This window comes from Carassius carassius, chromosome 11, assembly GCF_963082965.1.
Source record: "Carassius carassius chromosome 11, fCarCar2.1, whole genome shotgun sequence".
NCBI classification, from domain to species: domain Eukaryota; kingdom Metazoa; phylum Chordata; class Actinopteri; order Cypriniformes; family Cyprinidae; genus Carassius; species Carassius carassius.
Window position 1 is genome coordinate 8,497,005 of NC_081765.1, and position 27,521 is coordinate 8,524,525.

Genomic DNA, 27,521 nt, shown 5'->3' on the forward strand with positions numbered 1-27,521 from the left:
ATTTGTGTCTTTGGTTATAGATAGTTTTTTGTAATAACAATTTTCTATCCATACAGAGGAGGCATAAAATAAAAACAAAATATGGTCACCCTATCTTATATCCACAGATGTCTGTTAAACCTAAAAAGAATGGGTGGGGTTTAGGGATGTGTTAACAGATACCACAGACAGATGGCTGTGGGTTAACGGTTTAACTGTTTTTGTTCCTTTTGTTGTCCTCTCCGAATTTAGTTACTTTTCTCTTTTTTCAGTCTCTGAGGGCAATATGTGTCTGGACCTCAAAATCCATTTAATTTGGTCTTTTCTGTTTCTAGGACAATAGAGACAGGAGAGAAAAAAGGTATGAAAGAAATGGTGAGTGGGGGCCATATAGATCCAATATGTTACAACCATTTGATCATGGAAGTCTTTGGCAGAAATGCTAACATGTTCCAATACATAGGTCCTGTATTGGTTCTTTTTGTCGAGGTCCATTAATTACTAACGATTCCTGTGGCGTTTCCATACATTGGGATCATGTGATGCTGTGTTACACAGGGTCTTTGTATCTTGTAAAAAGAGTTAGTTAAATCAGGTCCTTTTTAGGGACTCAGGGTGTCGATGTCCCATTAGTTTACTCATGAGCGGGGGTATTTTGCAACAGACTTGTCCTCTGTTGTATGATCACATTATCACTTCACTTAAAGGGTTAGTTCATCGAAAAAAATCAAAATAATGTCATTAATAACTCACCCTCATGTCGTTCCAAACCCGTGAGACATCAGTTTATATTCGGGACACAGTTTAAGATATTTTAGATTTAGTCCGAGAGCTCTCAGTCCCTCCATTGAAACTGTGTGCACGGTATACTGTCCATGTCCAGAAAGGTTATAAAACATCTTCAAAGTAGTCCATGTGACATCAGAGGGTCAGTTAGAATTTTTTTGAAGCGTCAAAAATACATTTTGGTCCAAAAATAGCAAAAACTACGACTTTATTCATCATGTTCTTCTCTTCCGTTTCTGTTGGGAGAGAGTTCAAAACAAAGCAGTTTGTGATATCCAGTTCGCGAACGAATCATTCGATGTAACCGGATCTTTTTGAACCAGTTCACCAAATCGAACTGTATGAAAGGGAATGGCCTGTTAACATTGTGGATTCTGTCTCTATCAGCAGTGATGACCCAGAGCTCAAAAGAGAGGCTACAGTAAATGCTGTAGTCATTAAAGATGTCCTAAATGTAACAAACACTGCCAACAGAGATACACAGAATTAAACAAATTAGTTGATAAATTATTTCTCTTCATGGAAAAGGCTAAAGATTTCAGTTGCTTGTTTTCTACAGGTGAGAAAGATGTTGCTGCTGTTAAGTCAGAAGAGGAGAAATACAAGCTTCTGTGTCCAGCATTGGACTTGATATAATTCAACAAAAGAAAAAAGTAGAAAAGGAGATGCAAAGATTCAGAACCACACTGACTGGTCAAATCATGTCCCCTGAAGATCTTGAAACCTCTGAAAATGCCATCATTCGATACTGTCAATTAGACCGGTTCAATGAGGAAATAACTGTTTTGAAAGAGGGAACATCTGGAGTGAAGAAAATCAGTCATATTTACAAACTTGATCCAGTGTTACAAAAGGGGCTCTTGAGAGTGGGTGGAAGGCTCAGTAGAGCAGCAATGCCTGAGGGCATGAAACATCCAGTCATTTTAGCTAAAGACCAACATATCTCCACTCTCATTCTTCGCCACATTCATGAGCACATAGGACATTGTGGAAGAAATCACCTGCTTTCTCGAGTTCGTCAGCGGTATTGGATTACCAGCGCAAATGCTGCTGCTAGAAAGATTCTTTCATCTTGCGTCATTTGTAGACGTTTTAGAGGGAGGCTGGGTGAACAAAAGATGGCAGATTTGCCAAAAGACAGACTTCAACCTGACCTCCCACCATTCACAAGTGTGGGTGTTGACTACTTCGGGCCTTTTGAAGAGAAGAGAGGCCGCAGCTTTATAAAACGCTATGGTGTTATCTTTACCTGCATGGCCAGTAGGGCAGTGCATTTGGAAATGGCATATTCATTGGATAACAGTTCTTGCATCAATGCACTGCACAGGATCTAGTTTTGGTTTCTTAATAAGAAAAAAGTTTGTACCCTTGCTATTTGCTATTTGTACCCAAAAATACACATGAACTAGACGAAATGACTGGCAACATGGGCATTATTTTCTCTAATACATTAGAAGCTGTTGCCCCCATCAAATTGAAAAAGGTTAGAGAAAAACGTACTGTGCCATGGTATAACAGTAATACTCACTCTCTCAAGAAAGAAACTCGTAGTTTTTAAAAAAAAGTTTTTAGAATTGCATGGAAACACAGTATATGTCCAGCTATAGACCGGCTCTAAAAACTGCCAGGGCAGAGCATATACACAAACTCATAGAAAAGAACCAAAACAATCCAAGGTTTTTATTTAGCACAGTGGCTAAATTAACAAATAACCAGACGCCACATGATTCAAATATTCCATCAACGTTTAATAGTAATGACTTTATGTATTTCTTCACTGATAAAATAGATAACATTAGAAATACAATAGCGAATGTACATTCTACAGCGTCTAACACTTCAGTTTCATCCATCGCACCCAAAGATAAACTGCAGTGCTTTACAACTATAGGACGAACTAAACAAACTTATCACTGTATCTAAACCAACAACATGTTTATTAGATCCTGTACCTACTAAATTACTAAATGAGTTGTTAACTGTAGCCAAAGAACCGCTTCTCAATATTATTAACTCGTCTTTATCTTTAGGTCACATCCCAAAACCATTTAAGCTGGCGGTTATTAAGCCTCTTATTAAGAAACCAAAACTAGATCCTAATGAACTGGCAAATTATAGGCCTATTTCAAATCTTCCATTTATGTCTAAAATTTTAGTTAAGTTGTGTCTGCTCAATTGAGCTCCTGCCTGCAAAAAAAAGATCTGTATGAAGAATTTCAGTCAGGTTTCAGGCCCCACCATAGCACAGAAACTGCACTTGTTAAAGTTACAAAACTATACAGGTATTCAAGGGCAGGCTCTAAGATGGTTTAGATCCTACCTGTCCGATCGCTACCATTTTGTTTATTTAAATGGGGAGTCATCTCATTTATGACCAGTAAAATATGGAGTGCCACAAGGATCCGTCCTAGGTCCCCTTCTATTTTCAATATATGTTGCCCCTTGGTGGTAATATTAGAAAATACGGGATTAGTTTCCACTGTTATGCTGATGATACTCAGCTATATATCTCAACGAGACCAGATGAAACTTCTAAATTATCTAAGCTAACAGAGTGTGTTAAAAATGTATAATAATTTTCTCTTATTAAATTCGGATAAGACAGAGATATGAATTATTGGACCAAAAAACAGTACACAGAATCTTGTAGATTACAATTTGCAACTAGACGGATGTACTGTTACTTCCTCTACAGTCAAAAATCTGGGTGTTAAATTAGACAGCAACTTGTCTTTTGAAAATCATATTTCCCATGTTACAAAAACTGCATTCTTCCATCTTAGAAACATTGCCAAGCTACGAAATGTTACCCGTTTCTGATGCAGAAAAGCTAGTTCATGCATTCATGACCTCTAGACTGGACTATTGTAATGCACTTCTAAGTGGTTGTCCTGCTTCTTCAATAAACAAGCTACAGGTAGTCCAAAATGAAGCGGCTAGAGTCCTTACCAGGTCAAGAAAATATGATCATATTACCCCAATTTTACAGTCTCTGCACTGGCTACCTATTAAGTTCCGTATCAGTTACAAATTATCATTACTTACCTATAAGGCCCTAAATGGTTTAGCTCCTGCATACCTAACTAGCTCCCTAAGGTCACAAAATGCTGGACTTTTGGTATTTCCTAGGATAGCAAAGTCCACTAAAGGAGTTAGAGCTTTTTCACATTTGGCTCCCAAACTCTGGAATAGCCTTCCTGATAATGTTTGGGTTTCAGACACACTCTCTCTGTTTAAATCTAGATTAAAAACGCATCTCTTTCGCCAAGCATTCGAATAATGCATCTCTTCAATTTTGAGTGTTGCATCTGATCAAATGCACATTCTTATTCTTTAGCTTGGGTTAAACTAATTAATTTTACTTTGTTGGAACAGCAGCTATGCTAATGATGTCTCTATTTGTTTCTCTGTTTTAGGATTTACACAAGCTCCAGTCTGGATCCAGAACACCTGAGAAGAGATGATGCTGACCCTGAATCAACAACAGAACTAACAAATATTGCTACAAGTGTGACTGCATCATATAATAATTGCTGTTAATAATGTTCATTGTCTGGCTGACTACGTCTTGTATCATTTTTTCTGAAAAATCCTGTCATAAGTGCACAAACTGACAGTCACCAATCATAAGCTACTACTAAATATTTAACGTATTTTTCTGTAAAGTTGCTTTGTAACGATTTGTATTGTAAAAAACGCTATACAAATAAACTTGAATTGAATAATAAAACGTGTTGACCAACCTCTGAGAAACCTATCTGAATTTGTGTCTTTGGTTATAGATAGTTTTTTGTAATAACAATTTTCTATCCATACAGAGGCGGCATAAAATAAAAACAAAATATGGTCACCCTATCTTATATCCACAGATGTCTGTTAAACCTAAAAAGAATGGGTGGGGTTTAGGGATGTGTTAACAGATACCACAGACAGATGGCTGTGGGTTAACGGTTTAACTGTTTTTGTTCCTTTTGTTGTCCTCTCCGAATTTAGTTACTTTTCTCTTTTTTCAGTCTCTGAGGGCAATATGTGTCTGGACCTCAAAATCCATTTAATTTGGTCTTTTCTGTTTCTAGGACAATAGAGACAGGAGAGAAAAAAGGTATGAAAGAAATGGTGAGTGGGGGCCATATAGATCCAATATGTTACAACCATTTGATCATGGAAGTCTTTGGCAGAAATGCTAACATGTTCCAATACATAGGTCCTGTATTGGTTCTTTTTGTCGAGGTCCATTAATTACTAACGATTCCTGTGGCGTTTCCATACATTGGGATCATGTGATGCTGTGTTACACAGGGTCTTTGTATCTTGTAAAAAGAGTTAGTTAAATCAGGTCCTTTTTAGGGACTCAGGGTGTCGATGTCCCATTAGTTTACTCATGAGCGGGGGTATTTTGCAACAGACTTGTCCTCTGTTGTATGATCACATTATCACTTCACTTAAAGGGTTAGTTCATCGAAAAAAATCAAAATAATGTCATTAATAACTCACCCTCATGTCGTTCCAAACCCGTGAGACATCAGTTTATATTCGGGACACAGTTTAAGATATTTTAGATTTAGTCCGAGAGCTCTCAGTCCCTCCATTGAAACTGTGTGCACGGTATACTGTCCATGTCCAGAAAGGTTATAAAAACATCTTCAAAGTAGTCCATGTGACATCAGAGGGTCAGTTAGAATTTTTTTGAAGCGTCAAAAATACATTTTGGTCCAAAAATAGCAAAAACTACGACTTTATTCATCATGTTCTTCTCTTCCGTTTCTGTTGGGAGAGAGTTCAAAACAAAGCAGTTTGTGATATCCAGTTCGCGAACGAATCATTCGATGTAACCGGATCTTTTTGAACCAGTTCACCAAATCGAACTGAATCATTTTAAATGGTTCGGGTCTCCAATACGCATTAATCCACAAATGACTTAAGCTGTTAACTTTTTCAATGTAGCTGACACTCCCTCTGAGTTAAAACAAAGCAATATCCCGGAGTAATTCATGTACTCAAACAGTACACTGACTGAAATGCTGTGAAGAGAGAACTGAAGATGAACACCAAGCCGGACCAAAATGTATTTTCGATGCTTCAAAAAATTCTAACTGACCCTCTGATGTCACATGGACTACTTTGAAGATGTTTTTCTTACCTTTCTAGACATGGACAGTATACCATACACACAGTTTCAATGGAGGGACTGAGAGCTCTCGGACTAAATCTAAAATATCTTAAATTGTGTCCCGAATATAAATGGATGTCTCACGGGTTTGGAACGACATGAGGGTGAGTTATTAATGACATCATTTTGATTTTTCGATGAACTAACCCTTTAATGTCGCAAAGTCCTTTAGCCATTTGTTTCCTTGACAGGAAAGGGGTCCAGACAATCTTGAGCATTGTTTTTCCTCAGCTAATCATTAACGGTGTTCAGATAGCAAATGGGAGGAAGTAGGTTTTATAATTCCTTTGGCAGAAGTAGCCGATTCTGCAGTTATTGGCGTGACTGTTCACCGAGGTCCTACACTTTTTTTTTTTTTAAATCAAAATTAAAGAAAAACATGTTGATTCACAAAAAGGATGCGGCCATCTTGAGTGGATTAATGTATAGAGCATGAGCCTGAGACTATAAACTCATTCTGATTCATGTCCACATAAATTAAAGTGTTTTGTAACTGCACAGGAGAGACTGGATTACCACTTTCAGCCTGATCATCAGGGTCTTCCTCCGGTCTTTGTTGTTCTCCACTACCCTGTGGGAAAGTTTAGGCAAATTATAATCATGAATAAAATCTAAACAATTCACACTAGAATTTGTGGTCAATTAGATTTGTATTTTGGAAAGAAAGTATTATTCAGCCATGATGCATTAGATTGATCAAAAGCAACATTAACCACATTTATGTTACAAATTCAGCTTTGATATCACATGAATAAATTAAATTTTAAAACATATTCAAACTGAAAACAGTTATTATAAATTGTATTAATACTTCACTATATTATTGTTTTTACTGTATTTTTCATTAAATTTAGCCACGATTAGCATATCGGTGAACATAAGACAGTCCTTTTAAAAACATGAACAAAAAACAATGACTCTGTTTTCATATGATGTGATTTCAAATGTTCCTCTCTTTGGTGTGTTACAAGCTGTGAGATCTGTAAAGTTGTAAGACTAAAGTCTTAAATCCAAAGAGATATTCTTTATAAAAGATAAGCCTCATTCCCGCCCCCCTGAAACGGCTCGTTCTAACACGCCCCCACATATCTACATCACTATGTGGGAAGATTTGCATAAGCCAAAATGTTTTTGACTCTCTAATCATTAGGCCACAACAACAAATACCCACAGTTGGAACGCTGTGGTATAACAAAGACCCACCTGTTCTCCCTGATCACTGGAACACTGTAGTACTCTAATCCATTCCCTAAAATTAAAATAAATTTAACATAGCAGGACCAGTTTGACCACACGTTGCTTCAGTCTCCATGTTAATTTGACCAATAACCAAAATGCAGAACCATAAAAAGTGTTTATTTATTGTGTTAATTCTGTTTTTGACACAATGATAACAACAAACTGAACAAGCATTTTTTAAAGTCAATACTGTAATTTGACTCACAAAAATAAAATTGTGATTTTTTTTTTCATTTAAAAATGGATGTATATTTATAACACTATAATGTGTCTTATATTACATTGCCATTAAATTAATACAAACTATTTCAAACTAAATTAACATTTTTGCCAAGATAATGCTGATTGCTTGGTTTCTATTTCTGAGTTTTCACACATCAAAAAAATCAACTACACTTGTAATTGTGTCAAACAAACAGCTCATCACTGGAAAATGTTAAGTTTTTAAACGTATTTTATTATTGTAGGGCAATATTAAAATATGACCCAAAACAAACTAAACCTGAGATACAAAATATCCAACTCTCAAATCACACTAAGACAAATAAAGTGTTCAAACTCACCGCTTGTATCTGAATATCACACCAAAAACAACAACAAGAACAGCACAGCAGATGAAAAAACCAAACAGACCCCAACAGACGTTGCTGGTTTCTAGGAAAGAGGAATGGAGAGAAGTAAATGCATGCAAGTCCACACTTCTACTTTTTTTTTTGCATGCCAGTTCATTTTACTACCAGTTTTATCGAAGTGTTGCATGCATACTTATATCTTACTGTCAAACGCATAAATGTAAATGTTCTCTTAACACAAGTGAAATTGTGAAATTTTCAATTCAGTTCTGTTCAGAGCAACACACAACTTTTTCATAGCATAGTTCAAGAACATCAAACAACATGTACTATAAACTATAAGAACTATAACTACAAAAATAGACTCACCAGTATGAACACTGATATACAGTGAACCTAATGAACTTCCATATTGATTTGAAGCATTACAAATGTACAAGCCATTAATGTCAGGGGACAGTTTAGGCACCGGAAGCTTGTTGCCTTCATAATAGGGAGTACTTTCTCTGTTAATAGAGAAATATGCAAGATCAATATAAGTTCTGCTAGTACATAACAGTACACGTGATGGTCAGTAGTAAACTATCTGTAAAAAACTAAAACAAAGTTGGATAACATTAGAAAAATTCAACTAGCAACCACAGGCCAACACCTCAGCAACTTATCAGAACATCCATGCTTCTGTCTCTCTTTGAATCCTAAAAGCTTCAAGCATCTAAACCTACAACCTTTGCACTTGGCAGACAAAACAACATGCAGAATGTAGACATGAAATCAAAACTGACCTTATTTATTTTCTAAATGCACATTACTGGTCTTATTGTGAATGATTCAACCATGCATTACATTTTTTGACCTTGTAATCTTTAATCAAAATGTCACAAATTGCTCTCCCTGTGATACGACTCACTTGATGTCTATGACGTATGTACACCAATGTTGCAGTTAATCTACCTCCATTCTGATATGCAGTGCTCACTCTTCAAAATCCAATAAACAACCGATGGATAAAATCAAGTCCTTTCCTATGTTCTTGCTCCCTAAGATGTTTACTTTGGAAATATTTCCCAATATAAGCAGTAAAGACTTGGAACTTGTGAGCCTGGCAGTTCAGACAAAATATGCAAAAGTAACTTAAAATGATTAGCTTGTAGAATAAAACTGCCACTAAGATAGATATATTTTCATATAGCATGCCTTCAATAATGCATTACTTGCTTGATAATTTTCTGTCTGATTTTCAGCTTATTTAAACAGAGTGCTGAAATTAATTTGAACTGTCAGGAGCAACTCTTCGATTAAACACAAGCCATTATACACAGCCCAAAATATATTTTTTTATTTTATTACCTTGTCCAGATGTAGCTGGTTGGTTCTGGGTTACTATCCACTATACACCTGAATTCTTTAGCATTTTTTGGAGTGTCAGGAATTATAACCACTGACTCAGGAGGATCTAGAAAAAAAATAAGCAGCAAAAAATAACTATATATATCCATAAAAACAATGTACTATGTGTGAAACTAAACCCATATTTCTATATGAACTTTGGGTTACAGAGCAGGAATAAGATCAACATTTTGAGAATAGTGATGCCTCCATGTGTCAGATATGTGGAATAATATATATATATATACACACACACAAACATGTTCTCTCATGTCTTTGGTTATGGTTATCTTCTCCATTTTTTATTAGCTGTAATAACTGAATATTCATTCTTCACAATCAAAAAAGTTATTCAAAAAACAAGCCTTTGTTACTTGTACTTGAAACACAAAGTTTTGGTTTTATATGAATGGTACATAACAGTCATTTGTATTTAAGCTGTCGGTTGATACACCACATGTGTACTTACAATGAATGTTTATTCTGTAGTTCAGCACAAGTTCCTCTTCTTGGGTGTTGTGTTTCACAACACACTGGATGTTCTTCTTATTTAAATGTTTTAATGGGACACCAAGTAGGTAGGACACAACAGTAATGGTCCCATCTGGGTTTATTATATGATTGGTTTCAGTCCTAAGAGAGTTTTCCAGATCTCCTAATCTCCACATCACTTCTGCTGCAGGCCACGCATTAGAGGCAAAGCATGATGCCAACTTCACCTCTAGATATCCAGCAACAGGTGCCTCCCCTTTGACAGTACCCACAGGACGAGCTAGATTTGAAATGGGAAAAAAAGCTAATGGATATGCATCATTAAATGTGAACGGTGGATACTGAAAAGTAGCCCAGCCCAACCCTTTCAAAATTTAAATCGTTTAACTCGTTTAATTTTTACAGTTCTCGCATAGCACAAACCATTTCTGTAGGAGGAAAGTCTGAAATATTGAAACATAAAAATGAAATATTTTAAATAACTTACTGAGTTCCATCACTGTTAGGAATAAATTCACAGCGATATCTGCAGGCAATGTGCCATATAATAACATGAACAAGCCATCTTACCAAAAACGGTGACATTGATGTCAGTCTCTAATGGCCCACTAGGGTATAGGTTGAAGGTACATGTGTAGATCCCTTCATCCAGAAGCCTCATTCTGAGCAGCTGAATTGATCCATTTTTCTCTGCAAAGTTCCCAATAAATTGTAACCTGGTTATCAATCCATTCTTGTGTTCAGTTTTGTCCCCTTGGCGAATGACAAAGAACAGGGTTTCCTCAGGGTTTTCTCGTGTCTTTTTCTTCCATATAATACGAGTTAGATCATCATCTGTTTCAGTCAGATGACACAACAAAGTGGCATTTTCTCCATTTATGACTGTTGTATCCTGACCAATAACCTTTCCATCTGGAAAATATATATAAAAACAATAATTAACAAACATTTTAATAAACTGCGAAACCTGGAAGTGTAGAGGTAGAGTTCAATGAAAGAGAATGGATTGTAATATAAATCAGTAAAATTATGTGTACTCTTAAAGGCTAGATCTTACAATACTACACATATAGCTTACACATTAAAACTATGTTTGTATTTGGGTTTTAGCAGACAATGTGTATAGCTGAGATGGTTCACTACAAGAAAAGAGAATAAGGACAGACGTATAATAATAATAATAAAAAGCTTATTTGTATATTGGAATATACTTGATCAATCAAGTGTTACTTAAAAGCATCATCAGCTGCGCTCAAGGGATCCGCCCTTATGTTGTTAAATTTTGGTTATGTAACATTCATAATCAAATTTAATGCAAGATGCCCCGTTGAAATAAATTAAATGTACAGTATAGTTAATGTAAAAGTAAAGTAACTGCAAAAGTAAAATATAAATGAAAATTATTAAGACCAATGTGAATGGGGAGGACAATTTATAAATGTCTCAGGTTGTTCGACAAGAAAGACTTCTGCGTATAGGATACACCTGTGTATCTTTGCTCATAGCTCCTATTAAGCTTCCTTGCTCGTTGTTCCTTGCCTCTTCGCGGTGCAATTATAGTATTGAGATGTCCTTCAAGATGGGTAACTTTGATCAGTTTCCTGGGTTTAAGGCTGGAAGATGGAGGAGCAAGGAAATGAGGAAGCATAAATTTGAGTATTAGATATTTCCAAACACCATCTTGTCTTTGCATTTGACCATTTGTCTATTTACATTACGTATTTCCTGTATTTTGCCCAGGTGTTCAAGTAAGCATGAAGACCACAAGCGTGGATCGAACTTTTTATTATCGCAGTGGGACACACTTGTATTGCAGTAAAATTGCAGAGCTTTATTTTGTTATATAACTTTATATCATATATTTTAAATTTTTAAATTACTAGCCCATATAACTAACAGGTGACAATCTAAATACAATTTAATATGCAATGTTTCTAATTAAGTGATTAAAAAAACAGTTGCACAAATTACACATAGTCATCTTTTCACCAATAAAATGTGCAACACTTTATGTTTTATTTCCAAATTGCAATATCTAATTATTATTAATGTTTAGCTTACACTTGAGCCTTCGTTCTTTCAAGGTACCCTGCGTAGACGGATCTCCACAAGAATGTGAGTCTGTATACTTTGCTTTATTAAAAAATTGAGAAACAGCTATGGACAGCTTAGTTATCAGTTATGGTGAATGCAGGCTCCAGCATGTTTGCTTGATACACGAGAATGAATGAATTTCATTAAAGTGTGTGCTATACAGCAAGTTTGATTTTCTGGAAAAACCAACAAAGTTTGTTATTGCGTGTCAAGCATGTACAGCTGAACTTTTGTTTATATTTTCTGAGCAATGTAAATATGTGAATAACTAAATCGCTCAATTCATATACTAGTCAAAAAATGTCAACAGCGAGATACGTGATCATTTTAGTTCACGCTGACAGAAGGAGCACAGAAGTCATGTGAACTACTCAGATATTCTACACAAAAGACTCAACTAAGACAATAATTACTGTGTATTGGGTTAATATACACGTATATATACATATATCACTGATTCTTGAGAAGTGGGACAAAACGGTGCAAAATTAAAAAAATAAAACCTTGTACACGGACAAATGAAACTACATTTATGTATCTTATGTGTACTAAGCTTTGATTCAACCTCCCAACGTTTCTCTTTTTTTTGCATCGTGATGTACGTAATGACGTCACTGCGAAATAACATCACGTTATTGTGTTTTATTTCTCCTCTTTTTTTTCTAACTTATATCTTCTTTTATTTGTTTATGTTCTCCTGAAGGTGATTGTATATTTTAATCCTATTTTTAAAAAAAAGCAACTTTCAGCAACAAATCAACCTTCCTTTAGCAACTTTCTCTGAAAAATTGTTGGCAACACTGAGTGGAGTTAGGACCGAGCGGCAACCTCCCGCTCTCTTTCCTGAAGCCAACAAGGAATGACTAAAACTGTAATTCATCAGGCCGCTTGAGGCTGACTGCAAAAGGGAATCAGTCCCATAGACTCCCATAGCGCAACTTGCGCTCTCTTCATCAAGCTTTAAAACAAAAAGGGGACAAAAAGGTCATATTGTCTTTGTGCATGCATATAAATGAATATCTAAATGCATGCCTAGCCGCCTACGGTATATTTTTAGAACTTAGAAAAACAAGCTGCAGGCAATGAGCAGCTGGCGGGGGCTGGTTGCAGGACGACTCAACCTCAGCAGACAGTTTTTAATGTTTATCTGACAATACCCAGCAAACATTGGTCCGACGGCGACGTCGTGTGCCCGGCCAAAAATAGTCGAGGTAGGACGGCATAAATCGGTAGAAATATGTAACACAGAACATTTCCTAAAAAAGCATTCAGATATGTTTGTACATGTCTATAGTTCTATGGGGTTGCATGTATAATTGTTACTTTGAGTTTTAGCTGCGTGTAGTTCAATATTTACCCGTGTTGTGAATCGGTTGTTGGATGACGTCACTATTTGACATCTTTTACACGTGCATTACACGTCCATCGTGACCCTCTATGAAATCCTTGTTGAATATGCAAAAGCTGTGCTTACACCTTGATTAATACTGCAATAATTAATTTAAGTGCACCAAGTAGTTTTTAAGAGGTTTTAAAGAGGTTGTGAATAGACGTCCACTGACGTCTTTTACACGTCTTGTCACGGTTGTGAAAAGACTCCAAGCAAGACTAGCAGGAATTTTTTTTTTTTATACAAAGTAAATATATTTACTTTATCTTGTTTAAATAAATTATAATGACAAACTGCCCAGTGTGGTTAAGTGATTACCATGCTACAATTTAGTCATCATTTCAACCTGTTTTATGTATTCGTTATTATTTTTATGGAATCTATGCATATACATGTAAAACAGATATATATCCGGTCACCATTTGGTCTGAGTAGTATGCAATTGCCAAAACGGTGCTGCCAAGATGTAGACACAAAACATAGTAATATATTTCGTGATATTACAAAATCCCGCGATAGGATAGATTATCTCGCGAGATCTCTGGAACATCCAGCAGGCAACCATGAGGAAGAGGACTCGAGGAGGGAGATGTATCGATATATATTAGTGATGCACCGAAATGAAAATTCTGCGCCGAAACCGAAAATTTAGGATGCACTTGGCCGATAACCGAGACTGAAGCCGAAAATGGCTTCTTTTAAAAACGTATATATATATTGCTTGGATTTAATGGATCTGAATTGAAAAAATCACAATATAATAATCAAACTTTTATTAACAGTTACATAACAAAACATAAAATATTTTTTACAATAAATATAAATAATAATTATTCTTCAAGTTTTATGTTCCATCAAATAAAATAGTTTTCACAATTTTGGAGATTTTTGCAGAACAAATGTTACATATTGCAACCTTGGTGTCCTCTCGTATAGGGCTGTCACTTTTGTGAAAAAAAAAAATCCTGTTCGATTTTTGAGACATAGGCAAAGTTTTCATTGAATCGTTAGTAAATTGCCTATATTTGGCGTTGATCCGTTTTTCAACGCCAAATATAGGCAAATCCACCGACATCTAAACAGGCATTAGGGCGAACGTAAAGAGGGGCGCTTGAGACGCGCACAAGTGAGCAATGTGGACTGCCATAACATCAATGAAAAACATTACTGAAGGCTACATTGATATTATGCACTAATAGGCTGTGTGTGTGTGTGTGTGTGTGTGTGTGTGTGTGTGTGTGTGTGTCAGAACCTGCAGTTGCTGTGTGACGCGCGTTCGCTGCGAGCGTATAGTGACGAGCTGGACGCGCTCCGAGAGAAGGCCGTTAAAATCGATTCCGTTTTCGTAACTTGTGTTGGTTGGTCCGATCGATTGTGCAGCTTTTGTGACAAGCTTTTTTTGATTGTGACAGCCCTTTGACATGCTTAATCTTTGATAGGCAGACGCGTGATAACAGCTCGACCGTGAGTGAAACCTAAGCGCTTGCGCACGGATGGGAGGGGCGGGTGAAATTCATTTTCGGTTTACGTTTTCGGTTGTTTTGTTTTTTTCGGCCCGAAACCGATAATGCCATTTCGGCCGAAAATTTTCGGCGGCCGAAATTTCGGTGCACCCCTAATATATATTATATAAAATCTACTGTTGCGTAAGTACATTTTGTATTATTTGATTAACATGCTTGAGTTTTACTTGTTTGACACAAAGGAACCGAGAGAAATGATGCCCACGTTGTCAACTGAAGTTCACTGAGTATGGCTAAAATTCGCTAACGTTAGTAGGCTAAAAGTTACTTATATTGATGTAATTTTTATTGGTACGCTTTAATTATTCAGGGGACATCACAGCCCTCCTGTCATATCAGAAATGTCCTGTTCACTTTCTCACCGTTACACACCCAGTTAAGAGTGTTTCTCAACGGCAACACATTAAAACACAACATCTTTTATTCAATAAAAATAAAATCCAATGCATGTTGATTACCTTTTTCTAATGTTTCATTCATGAATCATTCATTTTGTTCCAAGGTTTTTATTTATTTATTTTATTTTTTTTAGCTGTAGACCATAAAGATATTTTGAAAATAAGTGCATGTCATTTATCTCAAATTTTTTATTTTATTTATTTTACAAATAAATATATTCTCTTCCCTCAGATGCTGTGAAGAGGTAGTCTCTGAGACTGATGCAGCGATGGCAGAACACCTGAAGCCTGCTCCAGGAAGAGATGAGGGTGGAGGTTACAATTTTTTCACCCTCATGTTACGATCATAATCATTTTTCCTACAATGGCAGTTAATGGATTGTGAGATTTGCTTGGTTACAAATATTCTTCCAAATATCTTTGTGTTTATAAGACAACTGTGTAAGTCAGTGACAAGATTAATAAAGACATGATAAAAAGAAATGTAATATTTGAATTCAAATGGTTCCTGCAAGGTGGTTATGCCACGTTCAAATATAATATTCTTAATATTATTTATATGATTAAAGTATTTAAAAATAAATGCAATTAATAAATACATTAATAAACAAATTTTGCGAAAATAGAAATTTTTGACAATAATAATGGACTTCAAGACTGAGTATTTCAGCACTTTTTATTCAGTGATGACCCTCATTAAATCATATTTCTGATGAAAATGGTAGGCCTGTAAACTTATTTCAGAAATACAAAATGGATACAAAGATTACATTGAAAAACAAATTTTTTAAAGAGTAACTAAACCCTAAACCAACTTTCTTTAGTTAATGATCTATAAGAATGGGGCTTTATTAGTGCTGTTCATTGATTCGAGTAACTTTTTTGACATTTGAGTATAAAGTGTTTTAATTCTACAATATATGGTGTAAAAACGTGTGAGTGCTGCACTCTTCAGGTTGAACGGTGGCTACTGCAGTTGATTTTTCCTATTGGATGTTGCGGTGGCAAGTGACGTAAGCGGTGGCAGGTGACGTAAGCGGTTTCCAGCTCACCACGCCCCTTGGTACGAGCTACCACGCCCTTGGCAGTATAAAACCATCTTGTTCCGTCAAAATCACTGTAGTGAGTCAGGAGTTGGAATTGCGAGTATTGGTAAGGACCAGGATAGACTAATATAGCATCTATTTAGCATAGCAATTATATAGTTATTTAGATCTTCAAGTTAGCATAGATTTATCTGTATTTAGTACAGTGGTCAGGATGGTATGGAGGTGTGTTGCTGGTTGCGACAGCACTGCTGGACTGCATAGTTTTCCAGCAGACTTTAAAATTAGGAGCCAGTGGTTGCATGCATTTGGCCTGGAAGACCGCAAGTTCCCGCCTAGAGCGGGAGTGTGCAAACTGCGTTTTACAAGGGATTGCTTCTCCAACGCAATGGAGGTGGAAATGGGCTTCTCCACACAGCTCGCGCTGAAAAGCGACGCGGTGTGGTAGGTAAGACCGCAGTTTGAGCCAGCGGCTCGAATTGATATGAACAGACACCTCGACACCCTCCACTTCAGGTAAAAGTGGGGGAGAAAAGTCCTCTACTTCAAATGATCGCTCTGTTGCAAAGCTACTTGCGTCATTACAGTCACTCTCCATTTTAACGTCTCTGACAGCAGCTGTCAATCAATCCGTCACTGCGGGTCTCGGTATCACGCCGCTCTCGCTCAGCCCCGCCCTAGGTTCGTCCATCTCCGCTGTGATCTGCCCACTTTTCAGCATTTTTCAAATATTGTCAGTGGGTGGAGTCAGGCTCTAAGCAGGGGTTTAGTTACACTTTAAATAGATTTTAATCATCTTGAAGATTCTTTTTTGTCATTGACCCAGTAAAGCAAACGTGAAAACAATATTGTCAGAACATAGAAAAGTATACAGGTTTGAAACATGAGGGTGAGTAAATGACAGAATTTTCATTTTTGGGTAAACTATCCCTTTATATAATAATTCAGTATTTTTTAATTGGTATTTTAGTTTGGTTAACAGATGCTAAACTGTTCAAAAACAATAAAATGTGCTAAATCAGAGCATGCTTCTTTTTTGCAAATGTCCACAAATAATGTGTTATTGTTTGTGATGTACACTTGATTAAGATGTTTTATGGATGTTAAGGTCTGACTGGACCGATCTAGAACTTTTGTCAAGATGTGTTAAACCTCAAGATATAATTGATTGCCTTTCACGATCTTACACAGTTGGTGTGTGATTATTTTATATGCAGGCTTATATATACATACACTTAAACTATGCAGCAACGCATTTAAACATGTAAACGACGACGTCCAGAAATCGATGCATTTGGACGTCCAGAAGACGTGCAGAAAAGACGTGCAGTTCACGTCCAGAAGACGTCAATGACGTCGGTTCAACTTTCATTTTGGAACTATTTTTCAACCATGACGGAACGTGTCGGACGGACGTCTTTTGACCGTTGAAAAGACGTCCGTCCGACACGGATAATGTTTGCTGGGAATTGATTGCCTTTCACGATGTTACACAGTGGGTGTGTGATTATTTTATATGCAGGCTTATATATATTCGATTTCGGGACTGTCACGAATTTTTCGGGACGTCTGGTCACCCTAGACTGACTCCCTTTTGCAGTCAGCCTCAAGCGGCCAGTTGATGAATTACAGTTTTAGTCACTTCCTTGTTGGCTTCACGAGAGAGAGCTGGAGGTTGCCGCTTGGGTAGGACCCGGATAGCACAAATAGCTGTGTCCCAAAGTTAAGTGTATAGACTACGGAGTGTGCATTTGAAGTGCGAATGCGTCACAGTGGCGCGACGAAGGCTGTCCCAAACTGAAGTGTGTGGACTCTTTTTTTTTTATTAAGTTCAAAAACGGAATGCAACAAACTGGCATTAATTAGTATACAAAAAAGATTCTGGTATGGAAGGCTCAACACAGTAGAACCATAATAAGCTCCAGAAAAAAATAAAAATAAAAACATATGTGGCCAAGTAGTGTAAATATACCTCGTTTCTATTTTGCATTAAAAATGTTCATGGCCCCTTTAAGAAATTCCTCTTTTCTCGCGATACTATTCACTTGCGCTGAAATGCCTGCGCGCGACCAGAGAAGCCATTTTGATTGTACAGAGGAGTTCCATGTGGTTGTGCTTGCATTGATCGAATTTACTGCGTTTTATAATCATCTTTCTTTGTAAATATAACTCACAAAATCTTTATTATGCACAAATAAGTTGTGCAGCGGAGTTTAAAAGAACATTTGGTGTGTACATTTGTTTATAGATTTATTTGAAGTGCATGTGTGACGAGTGAACCTTGTGGTGATTGGTAAAGGATTGGGTATGTATGTTTCATGATTTATGGTGTAAAATGCTGATGCCATGTTTATTTGATAAATCGTTCCATGATTTTAAGCTATATTCTGTGATGTATACAGTATAACTGTTTGGTTTAAAGCATATTTTGGGTACTGCTTGATTAATTTGTGAAACGTGGGTTGTGGCTTTGTTAATGTGCTTTTATTTCTCTTGTACCTCAGCCACTTCCGTATTCCAGTTTGTGTTATCGTATTCCAATTAGATTGTACTTTTTTTTTTGTTTGGAGAAATCGATTTACATCTGATCTGTTGGGAGTACATTACACTGTATCTCAGTTTGAATATTCTGTGGATTAGTGCATCGATCTAAAGGTTGAACTTGAGTTTTGTTTTTTGTGACATTTGATTATATGTCATCCTCAAATTTACTGTAAACTGTTTCCATGATTTCTGTTTTTTATTTTTTTAAATTAGTGAAATCAAATTTTTTCCTTGTGAAATCCTTTTTAACAAGGCAAGCTTTATTTCTTAATTATACTTTTATCTGTTTAATTGTGCTCCCATTGACCGCTGTCACTTACTTTAAACAGCAGTCAGAATAAAACCCCCATTTCAAAAAGCATATTTTGCTTCCGGTGTATATTTCTTCCATTACACCCGGTTACAAATATAACATAAAATTTCAAAAGAGACAAATTATACTATAAAATCATTTAAATAAATAAAACTAAATATATAATTACAACAAATTATATGATACAAATGTAATGATTTAACTGCTTTTGGATTTTTCAGTTTACTAAGGATATTTGAGAAGTATTTTAACTAGGAAATTTAAATATCCCATTTTTAAATAGACTGTTCCGGCTTAATATTTACAGACATTATTCCATATCGTGATTTGATGTAAATGCAATGACCTATTTTTTATTAATTCATTTAAAATTTGGCAAATTCCGTTTTTATGACTGGATTCCGTGATTCCGTCCACGTTTTCTGCATCGCGGAAATCATAGGGCCCTAGTTGTGGTATGCCAGCTCTATCTCGCAATGGACACATGCCACAACGTTCTCTTTACGTTTGCCCGCGCCCTCAAATTAGGGGTGGGCGGATCGATCTATATATCGATAGTATCGATGCCAACACTGGTATTGGTATCTGATTGATACAATTGTAATTGAATCGATATTTTAATTTAAATATCTCTCATCTACGTTCATTATACTTTGCTCGTGTCTTCTACCTCTACAATCCTGAACAAACGCTGCTTTCACATCCTGGTCCATCCATTTGCTACTCCTCCCCCTCCTGCTGCTCTGTTGTGATTCGTTGTGTCGTCACGTGACTCACTGACACAACGTGCCAAGGAGCAGCGAACAGAGTGAGCGAAGCTGATAGCACGTTGAAGTCCAGAAGGGAGGCTCAGGTAATGTAATTGCACAGGACTGGGGCAAAGTCATATTCTCCGATGAAGCCCCTTTCCGATTGTTTGGGGCATCTGGAACAAGGCTTGGCCCGACAAGAAAAGGTGAGCGCTACCATCAGTCCTGTGTCATGCCAACAGTAAAGCATCCTGACACCATTCATGTGTGGGGTTGCTTCTCATCCAAGGGAGTGGGCTCACTAAAATTCTGCCCAAAAACACAGCCATGAATAAAGAATGGTACACCCTCCAAGAGCAACTTCTTCCAACAATACAACAACAGTTTGGTGAAGAACAATGCATTTTCCAGCACGACGGAGCACCGTGCCATAAGGCAAAAGTGATAACTAAGTGGCTCGGGGACCAGAATGTTGAAATTTTGGGTCCATGGCCTGGAAACTCCCCAGATCTCAATCCCATTGAGAACTTGTGGTCAATCCTCAAGAGGCGGGTGGACAAATAAAAACCCACTAATTCTGACAAACTCCAAGAAGTTATTATGAAAAAATGGGTTGCTATCAATAAGGATTTGGCCCAGAAGTTGATTGGGAGCATGCCCAGTCGAATTGCAGAGGTCCTGAAAAAGAAGGGCCAACACTGCAAATACTGACTCTTTGCATAAATGTCATGTAATTGTCGATAAAAGCCTTTGAAACGTATGAAGTGCTTGTAATTATATTTCAGTGCATCACAGAAACAACTGAAACAAAGATCTAAAAGCAGTTTAGCAGCAAACTTTTTGAAAACTAATATTTGTGTAATTCTCAAAACTTTTGGCCACGACTGTATATATATATATATATATATATATATATATATATATATTTATTTATTTATTAAGGATGGCACGGTTTGCAGAAAAAAAAAAAAGAAACATTCGGTTCACCCCACACGGATCGGCACGTGCTGGGACCGCGGTTCAACTTAAATCTGACAAAGCATCTGCAATACGGTTTGCTATAAATTACACGAAACAAACAGGGTTCAGCTAATATATGTTTCTGTTGATGCATGCGCATTCTGGATTCCCAGACATAAAAAACGATGTCATTTATTCCGTCATCACCTGATAGCGCACGCGCACAAATGAGACCTGAACAGCACGTGTTAAATTAAAAATTAAATTTATGCATTTAGCAGATGCTTTTAACCAAAGGGACTTACATTGCATTCAGGCTAACAATTTTCTCCTGTCATGTGTGCCCAGGGATTCGAACCCCCAACCTTGCACTTGTTAAGGCAATGCTCTACCACTTGAGCTACAGGAACACTAAGTATGTACATACATACTAGAGGTGTGAACCTACACTGGTCTCACGGTTCGGTTCAATTACGATTATCAAGTCATCGATTCAGTTCGATTCGATTATCTCGATGCATCACGATGCATTGATGATGCACTGCATCCTTATTTTTCAATTTTGCTTCACATGTATACAATTTTGTCAATAAATACAAGCAGTCAGATATATGAACTGAACCTTTAATTTTACCTGAAACACGCTTCTTGAATGTATCAAACATCAAATAAAACTCAAGTCTGGGCACAGAAGACAACAGCAGCATTAGATTAGAACACACAAAAGTGCATAATGCAGGGAGTGTACTTAAATACTTATATAGTGCAGTGTACTTTCTTGTAAAACATTTAAATATTGACAAATGTATAAACATGAAATTAAATTACAAACCAAAATAAACAAGAGGCCAAACCTACTTGAATATAATCAATATACAAAAAACTAAATCTGCACTTCAGCAGTGTTTTTTAATACACAAAATAAAAAAAAAACAAAATAACAGCACTGGGCACTGGAACTTCCTGAAACATCACAAACTGCTCAGCATGTGGGAATTTGTAAATTTTTCTTTAAGAACACTAAGTGGTAGAGGTCTTCACAGTGACCCCGGACCCGACCCGGGACCCGTACGGGTTCGGGTCTATATTTTAAATCATCAGCCGGGTCCGGGTCGGGTCCGAATCTATTACCTCGGGTCCCGGGTCTGTTTAAAATTGTGTGTAATACCCGTGCGATCGGAGTCATTGGACTCGGAGTCGGAGAACACCCGGCCATGATCAAAGACTGCTTGTGTTTTTTGTAACTTGCAACTTGTAAAATTAGGAAAAGAAAAGAGGGAGCCAAAAAAAGTGATCTCTCTCTCTCTCTGCTTTTAGAAGCAGAGCTCGCAGACTCAGAGTTAATACAAGTGCACGCACGGTATTAATGCTTGCAGACTTGACACACTCATATTTAATATATTTCAAATCAGCAACACAATCTGAGGTGAACTGTCACATGAATGTTTTCTATGACGCTCAAACTGCGTTAAAGCATTTTAGGTTGATACAGCTAGCACGCATGTGCAGTCTCGAGCGCATTTCATGTTTCTATGGCAGCCAGTGAGGGACACTTCGACCGCCAAACCGCGTTTTACATTTTCTCCCATTTTTATAATATTATAAATGAACCGTTTAATCTTAAAGTTTTAGTCATTCAGATTCAGACTCGATGCAGAGCAGAGAGCACAGAGATCAGATGATAGCAAATAAATAACGTCAGCAGCCATGGCATTGCACGAGCGATCGTTATTATAGTTCAAAAGGGCAAACAGTCGAAGTTATTATGCGAATTAACTCGAGTCAGAATGTACATGTGCACAGTAGCATTTGTCATCCGTCACCGTGACATCAAGTGGACTTTTGAAACTGAAATAATGAGTGGATTCAGCTTGGACTTGGAATAACGAGAGGAATAACATGAATAACTTTCTTGTCGGAGGATTGTAATGCATCACAGGCAGTCAGGTACAAGGAGGAGAGACTACGGCTCTTTAAATTAGGTAAGACAAAAAGCTGTATTTTTCGCAACAGGTTTATTGATTTGTAATAGCAATTTATGGTGGAATATCTGATTTGCTTCTGAAGAAACATTTCTGATTATTATCGGTGTTGAAAACAGCTGTGTTGCTTCATTTTTTCAGGATTCTTTGATGAATAAAGTTTTAAAACAGTACAGTGTTTATTTAAAACAGAAATGTTTGTTTTAACTTTTGATAATTGATAAGACATTGATAATAATTAAAAATGTTTATTGAGCAGCAAATCAGAATGTCTGTCTGTCTGTGGTTCCCTCGTACTTTAAAAAAATCTACCATTGTGCCCATTCCAAAAAGAAACAAAATCACATGCTTAAATGACTGGAGGCCCATTGCTCTCACACCCATCTTCAGTAAGTGTTTTGAGAAACTCGTCAGAGATTACATCTGCTCTGTGCTGCCTGCCTCATTGGACCCACTACAATTTGCATATCAAAGCAACCGTTCTAGAGACGATGCTATTGCTTTCACCCTACACACTGCTCTCTCCGACCTGGAAATTAGGAACCCCTATGTGAGAATGCTGTTTGTGGACTACAGCTCAGCATTTAACACCATAGTGCCTGCCAAACTTGTTGTGAAGCTCCAGACTCTGGGACTAAACAGATCTCTGTGCAGCTGGATCCTGGACTTCCTGACAGGCAGAAGTCAGGTGGTCAGAGTGGGCATCAATACTTCATCACCGCTAACCCTGAACACTGGTGCTCCTCAGGGCTGTGTCCTCAGACCGCTCCTGTACTCCCTGTACACACATGACTGTACAGCCATACACAGCTCCAACGTCATCGTCAAATTCGCTGATGACACAACGGTGATAGGCCTGATCACCGACAACGATGAGACCCTGACTAAATGGTGTTAGGAGAACCACCTCTCACTCAACATCTACAAGACCAAGGAGCTAGTGGTGGATTTCAGGAGACAGAGCAGAGAACACACCCATCACCATCGACAAGACACTGCAGCGGGTAAGCAGCTTCAAGTTCCTCTGCGTTAACATCAGTGAGGATCTCACATGGTCCATACACACTGACGCAGTGCTGAAGAAGGCACATCAATGCCTCATCTTCCTGAGACAGCTGGGGAAGTTTGGAATGAGCCCTAGCATCCTCAGAACATTCTACACCTGCACAATAGAGAGCATCCTGACGGGCTGCATCACTGTCTGGTTTGGAAACAGCACCGCTGGAAACCGTAAAGCTCTGAAAAGGGTTGTGCAAACTGCCAGCCACATTATTGGAGGTGAGCTTCTCTCGCTCCAGGACATCTACACCAGGCGGAGTATAAGGAAAGCCCGGAGGATCATCAGTGACTCCAGCCACCCATCCCATGGAGTGCTCTCTCTGCTGCCCCTTAGGAAGACGTCTCCGCAGCATCTGATCCCGCACTAGCTGACTGAGGGATAGCCTTTTCCCTCAGGCTATCAGACTAATGAACAGTCAGAACTAATACACCCTACAGAACCCTACAGCATACTCCCACAATATGGTTTGCCACACTGCACTTTAACTCCAACAGTCCAACACTGGACTACACATACACACTGCTTTTAATACAATACCCTACCCGTTTCCGCTGGATACCATCCAAAGCACACCCATGACATTTCTGTATCCATTTCACGTACACTCTGTTTCACCTTAGCATATTTTTATTCTTATTTATGTTTACATAATGTGGAACATGTACATTCTGTGTGTAGTGTATAATGTTTAGTGATAACTGTATGTATTTACATACTGCGTATAATGTGTAGTGTTAACTGTAAGTATGTCTAATAGTACACTGTGTGTACTGAGGTTATGTATGTGCATATTGCACATTTTCACCTGTTGAAGTCTGTATGGTTATATGTTAATTATTTCTGCAATTTCTGGAGCAAGCTCAAAAGAATTTCACTCACCAAGGCACATGTGCTGTGGTCATGTGACAATAAAAGTGACTTGATTTGACTTGGATCATGTGACGCTGAAGACTGGAGTAATAAAAATTAGCTTAGATCACAGAAATAAATTACATTTCACAATATACTCACGTAGTTTAATACTGTTGTGTTAAATTGTAATATTCCACAATATAACTGTTTTTTACTTCCTTTTGATCAAATAAAGACAGCCTTGGTGAGTAGAAGAGACTTCTCTCAAAGATGTAATAAATCTTACTGACCCCAAACTTTTAACGGTAGTATAAATGACAAATATGATGTTCCACCTACTGAAATGGTACTGTGGCATGTGTATTCCATGCTAAAGAGATGCCTGTTCCACAAATAATAGATTTACAGGCATCACATGAAACACTTCATCAATAAACTGATTTTTGAGAGCATTAGTGGCAGTCTGTTGATTTTTGTTTATTGATTGGTGAAGTGTATCGTGATTGAGCACCTGCCTAAAGTTTTTGGATGTGCGTTTATTAAACCTACTTGTGATCAACTCAGATATATATAGCAAAATAAGCACAAATGGTGGCAGCAGCTGCTGTGGTGCTTGGCCTGTAATACCAAGAATTTATCAAAGTCCACTAAAGGAAGTGGAACTTTTTGGTATTTTACTTTGAAATAGCCTTCCTAATAATATGTGGGGCTCGGGCACACTTTTTTTTTTAGTTTAAATTAGATTAAATACATAGTTTAGTATTCACACAACACATCTAATAACCATGCACTCCAGTTATATGTGATTAAATACATAATCTTTTGTCTGATATTATATGAACAGCAGCAGCTATGCTAAACTTTCTTTTGTTTTTATTTACAGTTTCTATGTATTTTTTGGTATTTTACTTTGAAATAGCCTTCCTAATAATATTTGGGGCTCGGGCACACTTTTTTTTTTAGTTTAAATTAGATTAAATACATAGTTTAGTATTCACACAACACATCTAATAACCATGCACTCCAGTTATATGTGATTAAATACATAATCTTTTGTCTGAAATTATATGAACAGCAGCAGCTATGCTAAACTTTCTTTTGTTTTTATTTACAGTTTCTACGTATCTCAGGATAGCCATCCCAAGGTTTCTAGAGATTACACCAGCTGCAGACTGAATCCAAACTCACTTGTGAAGACTTCAGATGACGCCAACGCTCATTAAGACTACAGACGACGGCGACTGTACATGAACACACAAAACATTGGACACACAAAACAACACTAGACCAAATTCGTAATATCGCTTATATATCCGGAATCTGCTGTGTACAAACAGACGTCTTTAAAAATGTCCGTTTTACACATTTTCTAATCTAGATCCAAAACACCTTAAACAGCTTTTCTAAACGTCTGTTTGACGACCACATTTCAGATAAGCAAATACTCTAAAAATGCGTCATGCAATGCATAGACGTAAACATAGGCTACTCACCTGACATTCTGACGCAGACGACGGACAACGAAAGTACAACAAACAATATCACCGTTTCTATTTTCCAAAAAGAGTAATGGAGCATGTCGAGTTTGGACAGAGTGCGTTCGTTTCATCGAGGCTGGGCTGCATCTGGGGCGGGTGTCGCACAGCCCTACAGTACCTCTGATTGGTTCGATCGTCTTTCATAGGCAAAGTGTGTAGTTGGTGTAGGATCTATTTTTTACAGTCTATGTGTAGGACCAGAATATTTTGTTTAAAAAGCTAGAAACAGTGTGCAGTTTTATAAAGCCATCATTATAATGCACAGAAGAAGAAAAAAATAACATTAGCCTGTATACAAATATAAGCATTCTTAATCTCTGTACTAATTTATTTATTTCCCCCCAAATTATACATTTATTAGATAAAATGCACAATATAATTAATTTTTTTTTAAAAATGTCTTTATAAAAGTTATTTTTTGTATTTAATCATATACTGCATTGTGGTGCACTTGAAAATCATTTTGACTCAAATGTGTCAACCTTGCAGTATTTTTAATGTTTTTCTTATTTTCTACAAACTTATAACAATTAAAATGTTTTGTAGTTTAATAACAAATGGCTAAGTCAAACCATACAGTAATTTGTATATTTTCATTTCAAAGATAAAAGTAGATTGCTTTTGCTGAAAAGCAAGCTCAAAAGAATTTCACTCACCAAGGCACATGTGCTGTGGTCATGTGACAATAAAAGTGACTTGACTAAAGACTTCAACTGATTCTGTGTTAAAAGCAGAGGTGGGTAGTAACGAGTTACATTTACTTCGTTACATTTACTTGAGTAAATTTTTTGTGTAACTAATACTTTTCAGAGTATATTCAAAGATGGGTACTTTTACTCTTATTTGAGTAAATTTTTTTGAAAAAATCTGTACTTTTACTTCGTTACTTCATCTTAATGCAATAATAAATGTTATAAATGCTTCAGTTTATTCCAAACACGCCGTCTACTTTTCTCTGGGCAATGAGCGATATGGAGGGTTTATTGGGTCAGATTATAAACTAAAAGTCTAAAACTAAAAGTCTTAATCCAAAACTAAAAATCAAAATTTGAGATTTAAGTCCAAGTCGATAATTAATTTGGTATTTAGGATTGGGCATTTGGTATTTAGGATAGGGCATTTTGTATTTAGGATTGGGCATTTTCTATTTAGGGTTGGGCTATTGGTGATTTAGGATTGGGAATTTGTTATTTAGGAATGGGCATTTAATCATTTAGCCATTTAGGATTGAGGATTGGGGATTTAGGATTGGGCATTTGAAGATTGAGGATTGGGCATTTGAGGATTGAGGAGTGTATGCAAATTAGTAGGCGTGGCCCAAATACTGGAGGCTGGGTTTGAAATGGCTGGAGCGCAGAGGCACCTTATGGACAGCAGAGGGAGCTCCCAGTGCTAAGGAGCACACTGTAATGAAACCAAACGGAGCGAGTGAGTGTGAGCGAGGA

General features: G+C 37.1%; 1 protein-coding gene across 3 annotated transcripts; it reads right to left on the minus strand.

The window, feature by feature from the left end:
• Positions 1 to 4,669: 4,669 nt before the first annotated feature.
• On the minus strand, positions 4,670 to 26,119 carry si:ch211-141e20.2 (poliovirus receptor). 3 transcript variants are annotated; one of them, XR_009436498.1, is made up of 9 exons: positions 26,032 to 26,119; positions 10,198 to 10,539; positions 9,605 to 9,907; positions 9,097 to 9,202; positions 8,116 to 8,252; positions 7,738 to 7,828; positions 7,139 to 7,184; positions 6,079 to 6,506; positions 4,670 to 5,201 (listed from the first exon to the last, which is right to left on the minus strand). XR_009436498.1 is itself a non-coding variant. In XM_059561159.1 (8 exons), exons 1-8 carry the CDS (start codon positions 26,114 to 26,116, stop codon positions 6,354 to 6,356), a joined length of 1,263 nt encoding a protein of 420 aa, XP_059417142.1. In that variant the 5' UTR covers positions 26,117 to 26,119; the 3' UTR covers positions 5,940 to 6,353. The 3 variants fall into 3 exon arrangements, 2 of the variants coding, with proteins under 2 accessions (XP_059417142.1, XP_059417143.1); XM_059561159.1 differs by lacking the exon at positions 4,670 to 5,201 and having other exon boundaries at positions 5,940 to 6,506; XM_059561160.1 differs by lacking the exons at positions 4,670 to 5,201; positions 7,139 to 7,184 and having other exon boundaries at positions 6,281 to 6,506.
• Positions 26,120 to 27,521: the final 1,402 nt, after the last annotated feature.